The sequence below is a fragment of the Rhinopithecus bieti genome, unplaced genomic scaffold, assembly GCF_001698545.2.
Source record: "Rhinopithecus bieti isolate Rb0 unplaced genomic scaffold, ASM169854v2 scaffold_35856, whole genome shotgun sequence".
NCBI lineage: Eukaryota > Metazoa > Chordata > Mammalia > Primates > Cercopithecidae > Rhinopithecus > Rhinopithecus bieti.
In genome coordinates this window covers 2,759,586-2,773,073 of record NW_016815820.1, presented here as the reverse complement: position 1 = coordinate 2,773,073, position 13,488 = coordinate 2,759,586, and the positions used below count along the sequence as shown (strand labels likewise).

General features: G+C 54.7%; 2 protein-coding genes across 4 annotated transcripts in view; both read right to left on the bottom strand.

The window, feature by feature from the left end:
- The window catches only part of HOXB8 (homeobox B8), a 3,885-nt gene extending 2,013 nt beyond the window's left edge, over window positions 1-1,872 (bottom strand). The window contains exons 1-2 of one of the 3 annotated variants that reach the window (XM_017854030.1): window positions 1,395-1,872; window positions 262-565 (exon numbers count right to left, since the gene is read on the bottom strand). In XM_017854030.1, the coding sequence (XP_017709519.1) occupies window positions 262-565; window positions 1,395-1,818 (728 nt within the window). In that variant the 5' untranslated portion in view covers window positions 1,819-1,872. Of the gene's footprint in view, window positions 1-9; window positions 566-1,394 lie in introns of those variants that run through there. The other 2 variants (XM_017854031.1, XM_017854032.1) reach the window with 2 other exon arrangements.
- A 6,375-nt stretch (window positions 1,873-8,247) lies between these two features.
- HOXB9 (homeobox B9) lies at window positions 8,248-13,441 on the bottom strand. The gene is made up of 2 exons (XM_017854027.1): window positions 12,839-13,441; window positions 8,248-10,218 (listed from the first exon to the last, which is right to left on the bottom strand). The coding sequence occupies exons 1-2, from the start codon at window positions 13,353-13,355 to the stop codon at window positions 9,983-9,985; spliced, it is 753 nt and encodes a 250-aa protein (XP_017709516.1). The 5' UTR covers window positions 13,356-13,441; the 3' UTR covers window positions 8,248-9,982.
- Window positions 13,442-13,488: the final 47 nt, after the last annotated feature.

Here is a 13,488-nt window from a genome sequence, read left to right as displayed (position 1 = left end):
GTCCTTGCTTAAATCCTTTTCTTTCCCCCCCGGCCCCCGAAAGAAGGGAAGGAGATCCACGGTAGCTCACACACAGAAGCTATTACGAGATACTACCACTAGCGGGGACTGGCGCGGCGGGGGACGCTGCGGTGGGAGGCCCGGCTCCTGGCCCCGCTAGCGGGGCGAGAGCTCTTTCGGGCAGGGGCGCGGGGCGGCGGCGCGCCGGGACCCGCGGACGTGCGGGCGGCCGCGGCCCTGGCAGTCCCAGCTGGAGCCTACTTCTTGTCGCCCTTCTGCGCGTCGCCCTCGTCTGCCGCCTCTGGGGCCCGCTCCAGCTTCTGTTTCTCCAGCTCCTCCTGCTCGCATTTGCTACTGGGGAACTTGTCTTTGTTGTTCTCTTTTTTCCACTTCATCCTCCGGTTCTGGAACCAGATTTTGACCTGTCTCTCTGTCAGTCCCAGGGCGTGCGATACCTCGATTCGCCGCTTGCGAGTCAGATAGGGATTAAATAGGAACTCCTTCTCCAGCTCCAGGGTCTGGTAGCGGCTGTAGGTCTGTCGGCCTCGCCTGCGTCCGGCGGCTGCTGGGAATGGGGGAAAGGGCGAGACAGAGGGGAGGGGAGGGTGGGGGAGGGTGCAGAGACGGAGAAGGTTGGAAGATTCGTGAACGAGCCTAGGAGACCAGTATAATAAGGGCAGGGGACCTTCTACCCCGTGCGGGGGCGGGGGGCGCGAGAAGGCCGCGGTCAGCGGAGGAGGAGGGGCGAGGGGGATCAGACACCAGTGAATTTAAGGGAGCCAGAAAGGGGAGCCCCCTCCCCTGGTAACCAGCACCAGAGTTGGGTAGGAGGTGGTTCAGATCTATTAAAAGTGCCATAAACTTTAGGAGGAAGGATGTGAAGGAGGGGGGAAAATAAGAATAAAAAAGCCGGGTGGGGACGAATGAACCCACCTTGAAAAATCCCCAGAGCCTCTGCCCCAGAAGAAAAGTTTCTTCAGGGTAATTAAACTATAAAGCAATTGAGAAGTGCAAAAGTTGAGCGCCCCCACTCCCACCACCCTCTCTTCACTACCCCCCATAAAACAGTAAACGGGGGAAAAAAAAAAAGAAGAGGAAGAAGAAGAATAGTAAGGCAGGGTGAGGGGTTTATAGATTCAGGAAATGTTTCTAAGCGACCCTCTTAAAGGGAAAGAAAAAAGAAAGAACGAAGAAAGAAAGAAAGAAAGAAAGAAAGAAAGAAAGAAAGAAAGAAAGAAAGAAAGAAAGAAAGGGAAAAAGCTGCAGGCCATCGGAACGGAGCCGGCAACTCTTCCAGAAGCTGGAGGAAATGCGCCCTGGCCTGCCCGGCCCCCTGCCCGGCCTTGGGCCCTCCCGGCCCCCTCCTGCCCCTGCCGGCCCCGAGGCGAGCTCACCTTGCGGGCGCATCCAGGGGAAGAGCTGTGTGGGCGACGGACTCTGCTCGGAGCCCTCGGCCTCCTCGCCCAGGCCGCTGGCGGCGGCAAGCTTGCAGTCTGCGTACTGCACCAGGTCTGGATCCTGCGCACCGAATAGGCTCTGGCGTTGCAGCGGGTCGTAGCCGTAGAAATTGCCGGGGTCCCCGTGGCACGCCACGGCGCACGGGTTCTGCTGGTAGGGAGCCGTGGACAGCGACGACGGCCCGTGGTAGAACTCCTGGATTTGCGAAGGGTGCTGGAAGCTGCCGCCGCTGCTGGGACCGTACACCACGGTGGGTCGGCCGCCCAAGTCCTGGGCGAAGCCGCAGTCATAATAATTGGGGCGCAGGGACTCCCCGGTTTTGTATTTGGAGAACAGTGAGTTGACGAAATAAGAGCTCATTTTATTGAATTTTGAGGCGGCGGCGGCGGCGGAGGCTGTAGTTGGGGGCTGTTGGGGAGGGGGGGGGGAGGAGGGACGGACGAGAAAAAAAACGCGGATTGCCGGCTCCTAGTCCCCTCGCCAGAAAGGAGCAGGAAGAGAGGACGGGGTGGGGGCGGGGGCAAAAAAAAAGAAAAGACAAGATAAAGGCGAAGAAGATCTCGAAGCTCGACAACTTTTTGTGATTCAGAAATAGCAAAGGACAGAAAGCCTCGAAAAGTCTAAGCTTGCATTGGCGCCGCGGCTCGCTCGCTCCCCCACCCCCACCCCCACCAAAAATATACCGCACTTAAAGAGGTCCTCGCTTTTACATTTCGAAGAAGGGATGCCAGTTCATAAACAGGTTTTCGGTGATTTACTTCCCTGCAAATGAGTTGTTTCATATTTTGCACTGTCTTTTCATGATCATTTGCATCCATTAGAGACCCCGCATCCTATTGGCTTCTTCGTACTCCTCCCGGACAGAACGCAGAGCGAGGGTGAGAGCGAGAGAGAGCGAGCGAGAGAGAGAGCTAGAGCGAGAGAGCGCCAGGGAGTGAGGAGAGAGCGGAAAAAAAAAAGGAGGGGAAGAAAAAAACACCCAGGGAGAGAGAAGGGGAGAGGGGGAGAGAGGGGAGAGGGAGAGGGGTGAGAGAGAATGAATACGGATTAAATCTGTTTAACTACCTACATTAATGAGATATCTCTCGCCTCACAACAAATCAAATACCTTCGCAGACCACCCCCAAAGACTGATGTGGGGGAGTCACAGAAAAAAACACGCACACACACATACACTACGCGCCAGGCGTAGGCACGCTGTTAATTTCGCGATTTTAACGAGGCAATTGGAGTCTTTCTAAATGTCAGGGTCGCTTCGGAAAAATGTAAAAGAACACCGTTTAATTGCGCCGAGTTTTAAAAGGTCCTATAAATGTAATTGGTATTTTAATACAAGTTATCAAATCATACAGCTTCCTCTCCTAAACATATTTTCAAACAAACGAGGTAGTCATATTTAAAGCTTTAATGATCAATTTCCTTATTATTGATAAAGGTTTAACTATCGTGTGGAGGGAATTGGTTGGGTAACCGGCCCCCCAAAAAACGGCTGTAAACTCTTTAACAAACTATAAAACGCAATAAAGCCGGAGTCTGTTGTTGTTTATGCCGCAGCGCATAAAAGCTGTTAGCATTTTACGAGTTCTTTCCTCTACAGCTATAAAACTGCAGCTTCGATCGCCCCCGCCGCCCGACTGCAGCACGGTGGGGGTGACGAAGCCGAGATGAGAATGATTATGGGGATTTTTTTCGGCACAAACGGTGACTTTTCTGAGATTTTCACCTCCTTCCATCCTGGCAAGCACCTGCCCCCACCCCTTCTCTGGAGCCCCCAAAAGGTCCCCTCTCTGCCCTGCCCTCTCTGCCCTGCCCTGGCCAGTCACAAAACTTCCTCTCATTAAACAAATAAGCAAAGATTTTCTGTGAAACAGGGATCTGGGAGATCTTAAGAAGGGAACGGGAGGGAAGAAGAAACTTTCTGGTTAATGAGCAATGGTTGAAGCACAGAGCAAAGTTCGAGCTGCCACTGCCGATTCTGCAGGTTTGTGCAATCTCTGCTTGCTGAAAAGGGGGTCTCCTGAAGGCCCTTCAGCCCAGTCAGCACTTTTGAGGGCAGACTTTGCATGAGGGGAGAGGGCCTGATGCCATCAGAGGGATGAAGCCCCACTGGGCTACCCCACAAATGCACCTCAGGACCCAGTAACCAAGCCCAATTATTAGCAGCTCCCAACCTTCTCAGGCCGACCCCCACACCTTCTGCAGTGCCCTAGGGTGAGAGGGCACCACTGAGCCCATCAACGCATCAAAAGAAAAGAAGGTTGGGTATCAGACCCTGGCACCTGGCCTTGGTGTCTGCTGTCCTATGCTCTCAGCCACCCTAGGCAGTGCCTGCAGAGTATGTGTTTGGGAGGCATCTATTAGTCCTCAGTGTCCCCAAGACCTTTTGAGCCAGTCATCACTTAAACTGACTTGGGTGTGGGATTCAGATAGAGCAAGGTTGCTAAGTCCCCCATTTTCTCTCCTTTCCCCTTGGGGAGCTTCTGGTTAAACCTGGCTCTCCCTGCAGACCTGGGGACCAGAGGCCTGAACACAGAAAGCTGGAACAAGCTGACTGGGTGCCACACTCTGTGGCCACTGCATTCCTTGCCTACCCGGCCTGACGATGGTGGTGGCCAGGCTTTAGAAGGCCCCAGTCTGAGGGTCAGAACCAATAGCCTCCTGTAGCAGTAGATTGGTAAGGGAGAGGAAGGAGAGAAAGAAAGAAAATTTTGAGCAACAGAAGTGGAGGCTTTACAAATACATTCAATCCATTGTTTATTCAGGAAACAGTGGTTTGTTTTTCGACGGGCACCTTTTGGGGACCCCATACACCCCAACATTTGTAAAAATGAAACTCACTTTTCCAAAGGGAACCTTACCAGTGAGGTCATTTAGTTCTTCAAAAGTGAACCCAGAAGAATGAGAGAGGGGCTAAAAGGGGGAGAGAGGTAAAGGAAAGGAGGAGCGGAGAGAACCAGGGCTTTGAATTTTCAGCGCGTGGCTGAAGGGACCGTGAGGCAACGGAGGGCCGAGTTAAGTTGTTGCCGAAGCAAACATTTTTATCAAGTGCAGAGGATTTTATGGTCATTATTTGAAAACTCACCGGCGAGATACACATTCAATGGCTTGTTCTAAATCATCTCTACACCGTGCCAGAAATTCCTGATGGAAGGAAAATATTTCTATTATGGGGGGGGGGGACAAGAAAGAGCGAGGAGACAATTTATAAACACCCAGCGGAGGGCAGATTTATTAGAGAAATTCAAGTTGAGGAGAAACTCCGCTTACCTCCTTACACTGAGTCCTGGTGGGGGAGAGGAGATGTTGCAGCTGGGGTGATTTTGAAGGGGAGGGTGTATCTATTGCTGGCGCAGTTTGTCGGATGGAAGGCAGGGATCCGGCGGGGCGGGGAGGACATAGGAGATTTCGAATGCAAGGGGCTGTGGACAGTCACCAAGGTGCGGGTCTCAAAACGAAAGTGCCCGGAGTCCAGACCTCCAGCTGCTCAATGAGGAAAGGACCGGCGCCCCCAAGTTTGCCTGCGGCCAGGGCCAAGGCGCACGGAAGCCGCAACTCTCACCTGGAAGCCGAGGAACCCAGGGATAACCGAGCTCCAGCGTCCTGACGCCGCGCCCGCCTTCGCGCCCATGGGAAAACGCGCATTCTTTGGGGCCCCGCAAAGCATCTAGAGGCGATATCCGAGCTTTCCCGCACCCCGCTGCCCTGGGGAGCCCCTGCCCCGTGCCTAGGTCGCCCTGCGCGCGCCCAGCCCAGCACCAGACTCATACAAAGGCACCAGAGCTTGCGCCGGTGCGAAGCCGCCCTGCCGGTTCTGAGCACCTCCGAATCCCCACAAAAGCTATGGCTCCATTCCCCCACACAAATTGGGGGGTCTCGGGCTGGCTTATGCGATTGATTTCCTCTCCAGTTGGTGGGCAGCCCGCCTCAGGGCAGCTGCCTCTCCATCCTACCTTCTTTTGCCGACTCGCCCCTCTCACCTGACCTGCTCACCCGCATCCAAGGACATTCCTTTCGCCTCCCTTCACGGAAAATCTCGTTTTTTCGAATCAATTCTCCTTTTGGATTTGGACCCATTATTCCTATTATTACTATTATTCCCCGTTTTCACTCATTTGTTGCCCTACGGAACACAGCAACTGGATGAGAAGCACTGAGCCCTCCTCGTGGGGAAAATTCAGAAATTGACCATTTGAGAAGATGGGGGAACACTACTATAAATGAAATCTATAAAATGGGGGTAAGGCCATAAAGAGCCCTATTTTTTTTTTTTTTTTTTTTTGGGGCAAATTATTCATGACTTTTGGTAGCACTCAGTTCCTGGATTCACGGCCGACCAAGGCGCGGTACCGGGCACAGACATCCTGAGCCGCCGCTCCCGGGAGTTTCACATGGAGCAAGGGTGCCATCTAGCGGTTCCTTTGCGAAAAGGCGCCGCAGCCACCGGCTCCACCAGTTTTCTGGGAGAGTAGCCGCAGAAGCGGCCGGCAGGAAAAACTTTCATAAGTAGCAGGAAAGGGGGAGGGATAGGGAGCGGGCGTCGAAATCAGGAAATGGTGCATGAAATTGTGTGGATCAGCTAAAAAACAGAAGAAAAAGAAAAAGAAAAAACACCACACAGTGAAGGAAAGAAAAGCCCTACGCTTTTTTCTTTCTACGTACACCTTCCACCCCTGCCCCTAATTTCTAGTGGAGACCGCAAACCAGTGCGTCCCTTGTGGCCTGTAAAAAGGGGGACCGCGCACTTTTCAAACTTCACACGACTGTTCCAAATTCTGAGGAGAAACAATTGGGCTTTTGTCGTCGGGGAGAGGAGGACTGACAGGATGGGATGAGACTGTAAAAGAATCAAGAGGCTGCCCGCGCCCAGACGTCTGGCCCCGCCGGACCTGCGTGTGTGTGTGTGTGTGTGTGCACGCGCGCAGGAGACTCCTCGTTTCGGACGCCTGATTTTGGTGGGGGTGTGAAGAACAAAGACAAAAGTCCCAATTGCAATCTCTGAAGCATTTGCGACAACAGAGTGTTCTTCCCTGGCTTCTCCCTTCTCCCTCTCTGCCCCCAGCCCCCCTACCCCCCGCCCCGGAAACCCGGAGTCCCGCGTTCTGGGCGTGTGAGGGTGAAGGCTGCCGGAGCGCGGCCTTCCCATTCCCCCGCCCGGCCGGCAGCCCCGGCCCAGCTGCGGCTCTCTCAGCTCCGGAAAGTTTCCCCTCGCTGTTTGCTTTGCTGCTGTTTAGTTTCTTAACCTTCAGAAATTTATACGCTATAAACTTTTATAGCAGTCATATTCTTTTATAGCTGCGCACACGGCATTGAATTCCTCTCCCGGCTTCTCTCTGCCTCGCACTCTGGCGGTCTCCCTCTCTGAATCTCTCTTTTATGACAACTGATTTCCCCATCTCCAGCTTCCGAGCCTCCGCATCTTCGCCTTTGTTTGTCTTTAAAGAAGCAGCCCTGGGCTGGGGACCCAGACGCTGCCGGCAGAGGCCTCTCCAAGCGCCCTCGCCCCTACCACGCAGCACTCCCCTCTGTTCCCCTCTGTTCCAGCCTCGCTGAGCGTTTGCTTTAGGCAGAAACCGACGTTCTGTGTTTGCTGTCAGCACTGGCTGGGCCTGGGTAGCCCAGGATGGGGCAGGAGCCTGGTCTACACCAGCAGTAAAGTTAGATTCATTTTGTATCCCCAATGAAACCCTCCTTGGAGGGTGCCTGTCCGGGCCTGCCTGACGCCGAGTTCCTCTTTCTCCTGCCTCCCGCCCTTTCTCCGATCAGTTCGTCCTTTCGTTGGAGGAGGGTAGGCCTGGCCTTTTCACTTGCAGGCTCCCTTCACTCGGGCCATGCTTTGTTCCCAACTTTACCCCAACCCGCAGGGTCTCCGTGGGCCGCAGTGTTGTCGGCTTGGGTTGGGGAGAGGCTCCTGCGGAAGGCCGGCTCGGGAGCGCCGGCCCGGCCGAAGTGGAATCCTAAGGCCTGGATGAGAAGCGCAGGCTGCCCAAACTTTAGGCTTCATGAGAGACTCTGGCGAAATCCCTCAGTCTGAGAGGGACAAAAAGGTGCCTCTTGAAACTGAGTTTAATTCTGGGGTCCTTTTGGGAGGTGAATTTTTCTACTAACACATTTCTGCTTCACACTCAATGCCCTCTCCACCCTTTGCAGGGGTGCTTACCCAGGTCTCAGCCCCTACCAACCCAACCCAGCTCAGACCAAGGCTGCTACCCTGTGGCTCAAACTGGAGCCTCCAACCCCAGCTGGGGGCCGAGAACCCTAAGGGGTTGGCTCCCTTTGAATGGAAGGAAGGAGAGTCCAGCCTTCTGGAGGCCTCTGTCTAGACCTAGGCACCCTGCTGCAGGGAAGAACAGAGGGAAATTACTGTGTTCCTCCCCTGCATCATATTTTAAAGTGGCCAAACTAAGGTGGCATTCTCAGGAGCTGCAGGAAGACCTACCTTCCCTCCTATTCTCAAGTCAGTGAGGAGGTCTCAGGACCTCATTGCTCTCCAGACCCTGTCCCCTCTCCAGACAACCCACATTTCCTCCCCCCACCCCACCTCCAGTTTTCCAGTTTTCCTGTTGGAAGGCTCTTGATCAGTTTAACCAGTAGTCTTGGGACCTGGGGTCTGGGACTGGCTCTCAGCTCCACCTCTAGAGAGCTCTAAAGGGGACCTTGCCCTGCAGGGTCTAAGAAGAAACCTCCTGAACTCAGCTATCTTTTTTTTTTTCCAAGCCTTTCTCCTGACAACTGGGATCTCTACCTATGGTCAGGCCCAGAGAGCCAACACAGAATAAGACACAGGAGAGATTTATTTTCTATAGTGATATATATTTTTTGTTCTTTTTCTTTTTTCTTCCAAAACAAACAATTAGAGCTCTAGGCCCCTAGCCCTCCCCACTCCCACCCAGAACCCTCCCATATAATCGACAACTGAAAACAAGCGAGACAATCACCCCCAAAGAAATCACGAAACACAAGCACAATTTCACGACAGCCACCGACAAAGCAAAAAACTTCTACTGTAATGTCCCCTTGCAGGATCAGGAGAAGCAGGAACAAGAGTCTAGGAATTGAAGGGGAATGAGAAGTAGAGGAGCAGGGGGAGGAGGGGAAGCAGAGAGTAAGCTTCCATCTGATGCTTAGGTGCGATTTTGCCTCTTTCCTTTGCACGCGGGACTGTTCCCCAGAAGCGCGCGCACTCACCAGCCGCGCAGATCGGCATCCAGGCCCATGAAGCAGGAGGCAAAGCCCGGCCCTGGGGCCGGTCACCTTTGACGCTGGGGCTGCAGCCGCCAGGCCCGGGGCTCCTCCGCGTGGGTCGAGAAGCCGACGGGATTCGGGGGAACGCGCAGAGCTTTGCGCGCTGGGGCCATTGCTCCTCCCTGTCCCAGACCACTTGTCCCGGAAGGGAGCTTGGGAATCGATTCACAATAAATTTTCATTCGGACTCTCCTGGCCTGGCTTTCCTGTCTACAGTGGGGTTTGACCTAGCGGGGAATGGAGGGTGGAGGGGGTTTTCTACAAGGGGCGGCTTTACTCGCGGGTGCAAGGTGGATTCGAGAGTTGGTTTCAGAGCTAGGGAGGATGCGGAAGAATGCAGGGCCGGTCGAGAGTAAGAGAAGCTACAGTCTGTCAAGTGGTGCACAGATGAACAGGACAACATTGTCAAGGCTCTACGACCCACAGTTTGACCTTCTTTTGTTGGAAGGAGAGGGAAACATCATGCAGAATTAAACATTTCCTGCAACAAAATGTACATGTTGGTGGGAGGTGGCGAGTAGCTCCACCTAAGATACCTTCATAAAACCAAGTGCTGCCTTTTCTTGTACTTTCTAGCCCACCAGCTTGGGGGCTAGGTTTGCCCCATCTTCCCCATGGCCCTTGGCCTGAGAATAGTTGGCAACTCCATGGGGATGGTATGGCAATGCTGCAGCCTTTGGGCTGCAACACCTCACTCAGGAGTCTGCCTCTAGACATCTCCCCAGTGGGTATTTGCATCAGGGGTAGAATCCGGGCTTGCCCGATGATCTGAGGGCTGTTTTGCCAAATTTGGTGTGCGATGGTCTGCATCTGGAGCCTCACTTCACTTGACTGAAGGGTGGTTGTGAGCTTGCCCCATTATTACTGTGTGGGTGTCTGCTGAGCTGTGTGGAGTTGGAGTGTCCCTGGGTGACTTTTGGGTGGGTGTAGAGAAGAAACAGGCAAGCTGGAAGTGAGGGGCTAGGACTTCCCGGAAAAATTACAGGGCATACTAGGAGCTTGACTAGGGTCTCTCTTTCCTTGTGGCCAATCACATTCTTAGGAACCAGCTACTTCTATCTTCTAAATCAACAAAACTTTCTCCTGACACCCAGGGAGAAGAGAGAGACAGGTAAGGGCAAAGGAAAGGAGAGAGGCTCTAGGTGCAGATAAAGGACTTGGAAGAGAGACTCCCTTCCCCATTCACTTGAATACATCCCAGACAATGCTGGCTTTGCAGTCGTCACATAAATAAGAGTGAGATGGGGAAGAGCTGGGGAGGACTGGGGGTAATCTTTAATCTTTACTCTTTGCCCTGCTCCTTATTCATTTTCTTCATTTTCATCCGCCGGTTCTGAAACCAGATTTTGACTTGTCTCTCACTCAGATTGAGGAGTCTGGCCACTTCGTGCCTACGGTCCCTGGTGAGGTACATATTGAACAGAAACTCCTTCTCTAGCTCCAGCGTCTGGTATTTGGTGTAGGGACAGCGCTTTTTCCGGGAGGAGCGAGCGTGCAGCCAGTTGGCGGAGGGGTTGGCTGAAAGAGAAGCAGCGATAGAATCAAAGAAAGGAAAGGGGTTGAAGGGCCCCAGACCAAGAGGGCACACCCTTGGTCTCCACTCCCCATCTTGCATTGGAGAAGAGGCCACCTGGGCCTTCAAGTTCTCAGGAAGGGTGTCACAGATGGGCCAGCCACTGTTATAGACACCTCCAGTTGAGAGGCTGTGTGGAAAGGATGGAGCCAAACGTGAGCCCAGGCTTGTTCAACATTTCCAAAGCTCTGCCTACATCAAGTTCCCTCTCAATTTTTCTCCACTTGGGTCCAAACTGCTTAGGACTCAGGTCAGCGTTCAGCATGGTTGAAGCCCCACCAGCAGCACCCCCAGGCTGGCTAGGGGTGGGTAGCTGACTTGAAGGGTCCTGGCTCTAGGAGGTGAGAGGAGGATTTGAGTGGGAAAATGAGATGTCTGTTCAGTTACCACATTTGGGGTGTCACTTCACCCCAAGAGACCTTTCAGCCCTTCAGTCCAGTCCCAGTACACCCTGCCTTGATCACAAGCTTGTGTCTCTAGACCACATGGCAGCAGGCATGTGTGTCTGTGTAGAAATCTCCCCCTCTGTTACCACCACACACCACAAATATGGGTCTGCACTTAGAGCCACAAACAGGCAGCACACTCCAATTCACACGCAACGCAATTGCAACCATTTATCAACTCCAGCCTATGGACAGGGGAGTGCCGGGGGCTCACAGATAACTTATGGTTGCAATAGTCTCTCTCCTTTTCAGCTCCTGCTCAGCTCACAGTTTGGCTAACACAAGTTCAGGGAAATTGGGGAGTAAAATTGCTCCAGTCCCAAGGTGGGGAGCCAGGGGTGATGTGGAGGTAAAAGGAAGCCCTTCACAGCACACCTAGCCTTAACTGGTCCTATGTGAGGGCTGGAGGGGAGAAGAGGGTAACTGAGTGGAAGAGAGGAAACAAAAATACATACAGGCTTCTCTTCTTACCCTCTCCCCCTACTCTGGAACTCAAAAAAGTTGCCAAATAAAGCTAAGCCAATTAAAAATAACAGCCCACCAGCTACTAGCTTCCTTCCCCCCAAGTGAAAAACACTGGATTTTTTTTGTATATAAAAAATTTGGTTCATCCTATGCTAAGTACCCTGTCTTACCAATTTGCAGTGCTATTTCCTTAATGTGATTGCCTGGGATGGGACCCGTAGCCGCATTAAATATGAAAGAGGGAAAAAACTGTTAATAATTGATCCTAGCCAAATGGCTGCCTTGCAGTAATGGTCTTTTCAGGCAGAGTTTGGGGTTTTAGGGTGGGGGGTCTGTTTGGGAGTGTGCGGGGAGAGTTGGGGAAGAATGTCTTCCCCAAATGCCAGCTCTTAGGATTCCACCTGGCAGGTTGGAGGTGACAGGACCCTGCAGGGAATGGAGCAGCTCTTTACTCTCTAGTAGGCAAGGATGCACTAAAGAGCCCTGGGGCCACTCCGTCAATGGGAAACCTAGCAGGGCAAGGAGAGACGAAAAAATCCCTACTTCCCAAAAAGAGTAAGAAACGAGGACTTGATCCACCAGCCTGCGAGTCATTGTTTGGGGCTGAGTTCCCTCGCCGATGAGCCCTTCTCAACCTTAAAAATAAGTAATAGGAGAACCCTCTCTTCTTACCTAGTAGCACCTCCTGAAAATCAGCCAGACTTGGCGTTCTGACTGGGGTGCGTTTGAGGAATGGGAGGTGATGGGAAACTACCCATAAAGGGTAAAGTTCTCCGCCTCTCTGCAACCCTCTCTTCCTCCCACCCCTCCTCTCCCCGGGATGTCCTGATATTCGGAAGCGATTTCCCGACTCCCCAAGAGGCGGACAGCCCGGGCTGGGGCTAGGGAGCCCCGCAGAGAGCAGCGGGGTGGGGAGGGGGGGGACCGCAGAAAAGGAAGCGGCAGCCCCGGCGAGGACGCCGAGGAGGAGAGGGGCCACCAGAGGGAAGGCTCCCGGGGAGGGGCCGGCGCATCCGGGGAGGGGGCTCAGTCACCGCGTCCTGGGCTTCCCCCGCCCCTCCCGGCGCCGGTTGCGGACTCTGCACGGCTACAGCGCGAGATCTGCTAGGAACAATTCTCCGCCAAGCTGTTGCATCGCAAATAAAATCCTAATGAGCCCCCTCCCCCTTCCCCTTGGCCGGCTTTTACGGTCTGCGCGTGGAGCGGGGAGCTCTGCCAGGCGCACGGTCCCGGGCAGCCCAGTGCGCTGCGGCCCTTGCCCTCGCCAGCTCTCCGCCTCGCTGGCCGCCGGGCCCCCGGCCCCACCAGCTCCTCTCCCGGCCGTGGTCGGTCTCTGGCCGGGCTTTCAGCTGGGGCCTCCGGGAGACAGGGGGAAAGAGGGCCGAGAGAGCTGCAAGTCGATCCCAGAGCCCCTGTTCCCCGCAGGACTTGAAGAAGTGGGGGCAGCGCTCCTCTGGCGGCCTCAGTCTCCCCTTCTAGAGCACGCAGCTTTCCCCCTTCCCTCCGACTTTCCTTCCTCTCCCCTCCTCCTCCCGGCCCGCTCTCAGGCCACCGCCGCAGTTTCCCTTCACATTGTCGGCAGTTTATTGCCTTTCCCCTCCCCGCCCCCCTCCTGGCCTTCGGCCTGGGTATTTCCTCACTTTTTATAACTTACTTTGATCCGGCCTCTCTTTGTCCTCGCTTCCTTCGCAAATTTTATTGTCCCCGTAGCCGGGTCTTTGATTAGACAGCACGGCCTCCCTGCCCGCCGAAGTTTCCAAACTGTACTCGGGCGTGCCCTGTTTAAGCAGCTCCCCAGGCGCGCCCAGCAGCGGCTCCGCCTTCACCGCCGCCTGGCCCTGCCCCGGGGCCGCTTCGCCGCGCGGCGCCGGCTCCAGCCAGGTGCGTAGGTACCTGCTCTCGGCCGGCGGGACGCCCTGGGGCTGGATGTAAGGGTGGTAGACGGACGGCAGGCTCCCGGACGCGTGCGGGCTCAGCGGCGCCCAGGAGGCGCCGAACACCGGCGCTTTGGGCTGGAAGCTGCACGAGGGGAACTCCAGGTGCTCCGCGTGGCCCGGCTGCCGCGGGCTCGCGTACTGGCCAGAAGGAAACTTGGCTGGAGGCGCGTCCTCACTCTCGTGACTTATGATCGAGTCGACATAATAGCTGCTAAGCGTCCCAGAAATGGACATTCTCAGACATTATCCGGGCGCTCGCAGGGGGAAGGGAAGCGCTCGCGTGGCGGCGCCCAAGCAGGGAGAGGTGGCACCCGGACCGGTGTGAGGGCTTTCGGACGCGACCCCCCCAGCCCCCCACCCTCCCACC

Bases quoted from the DNA above. Each gene is read 5' to 3' on its own strand.
- HOXB9 (XM_017854027.1), bottom strand. From the start codon at position 13,355: ATGTCCATTTCTGGGACGCTTAGCAGCTATTATGTCGACTCGATCATA. The intron at 10,219-12,838 runs GTAAGTTATAAA...CTTCTCTTTCAG, and splicing joins CAAAGAGAGGCCGGATCAAA to CCAACCCCTCCGCCAACTGG.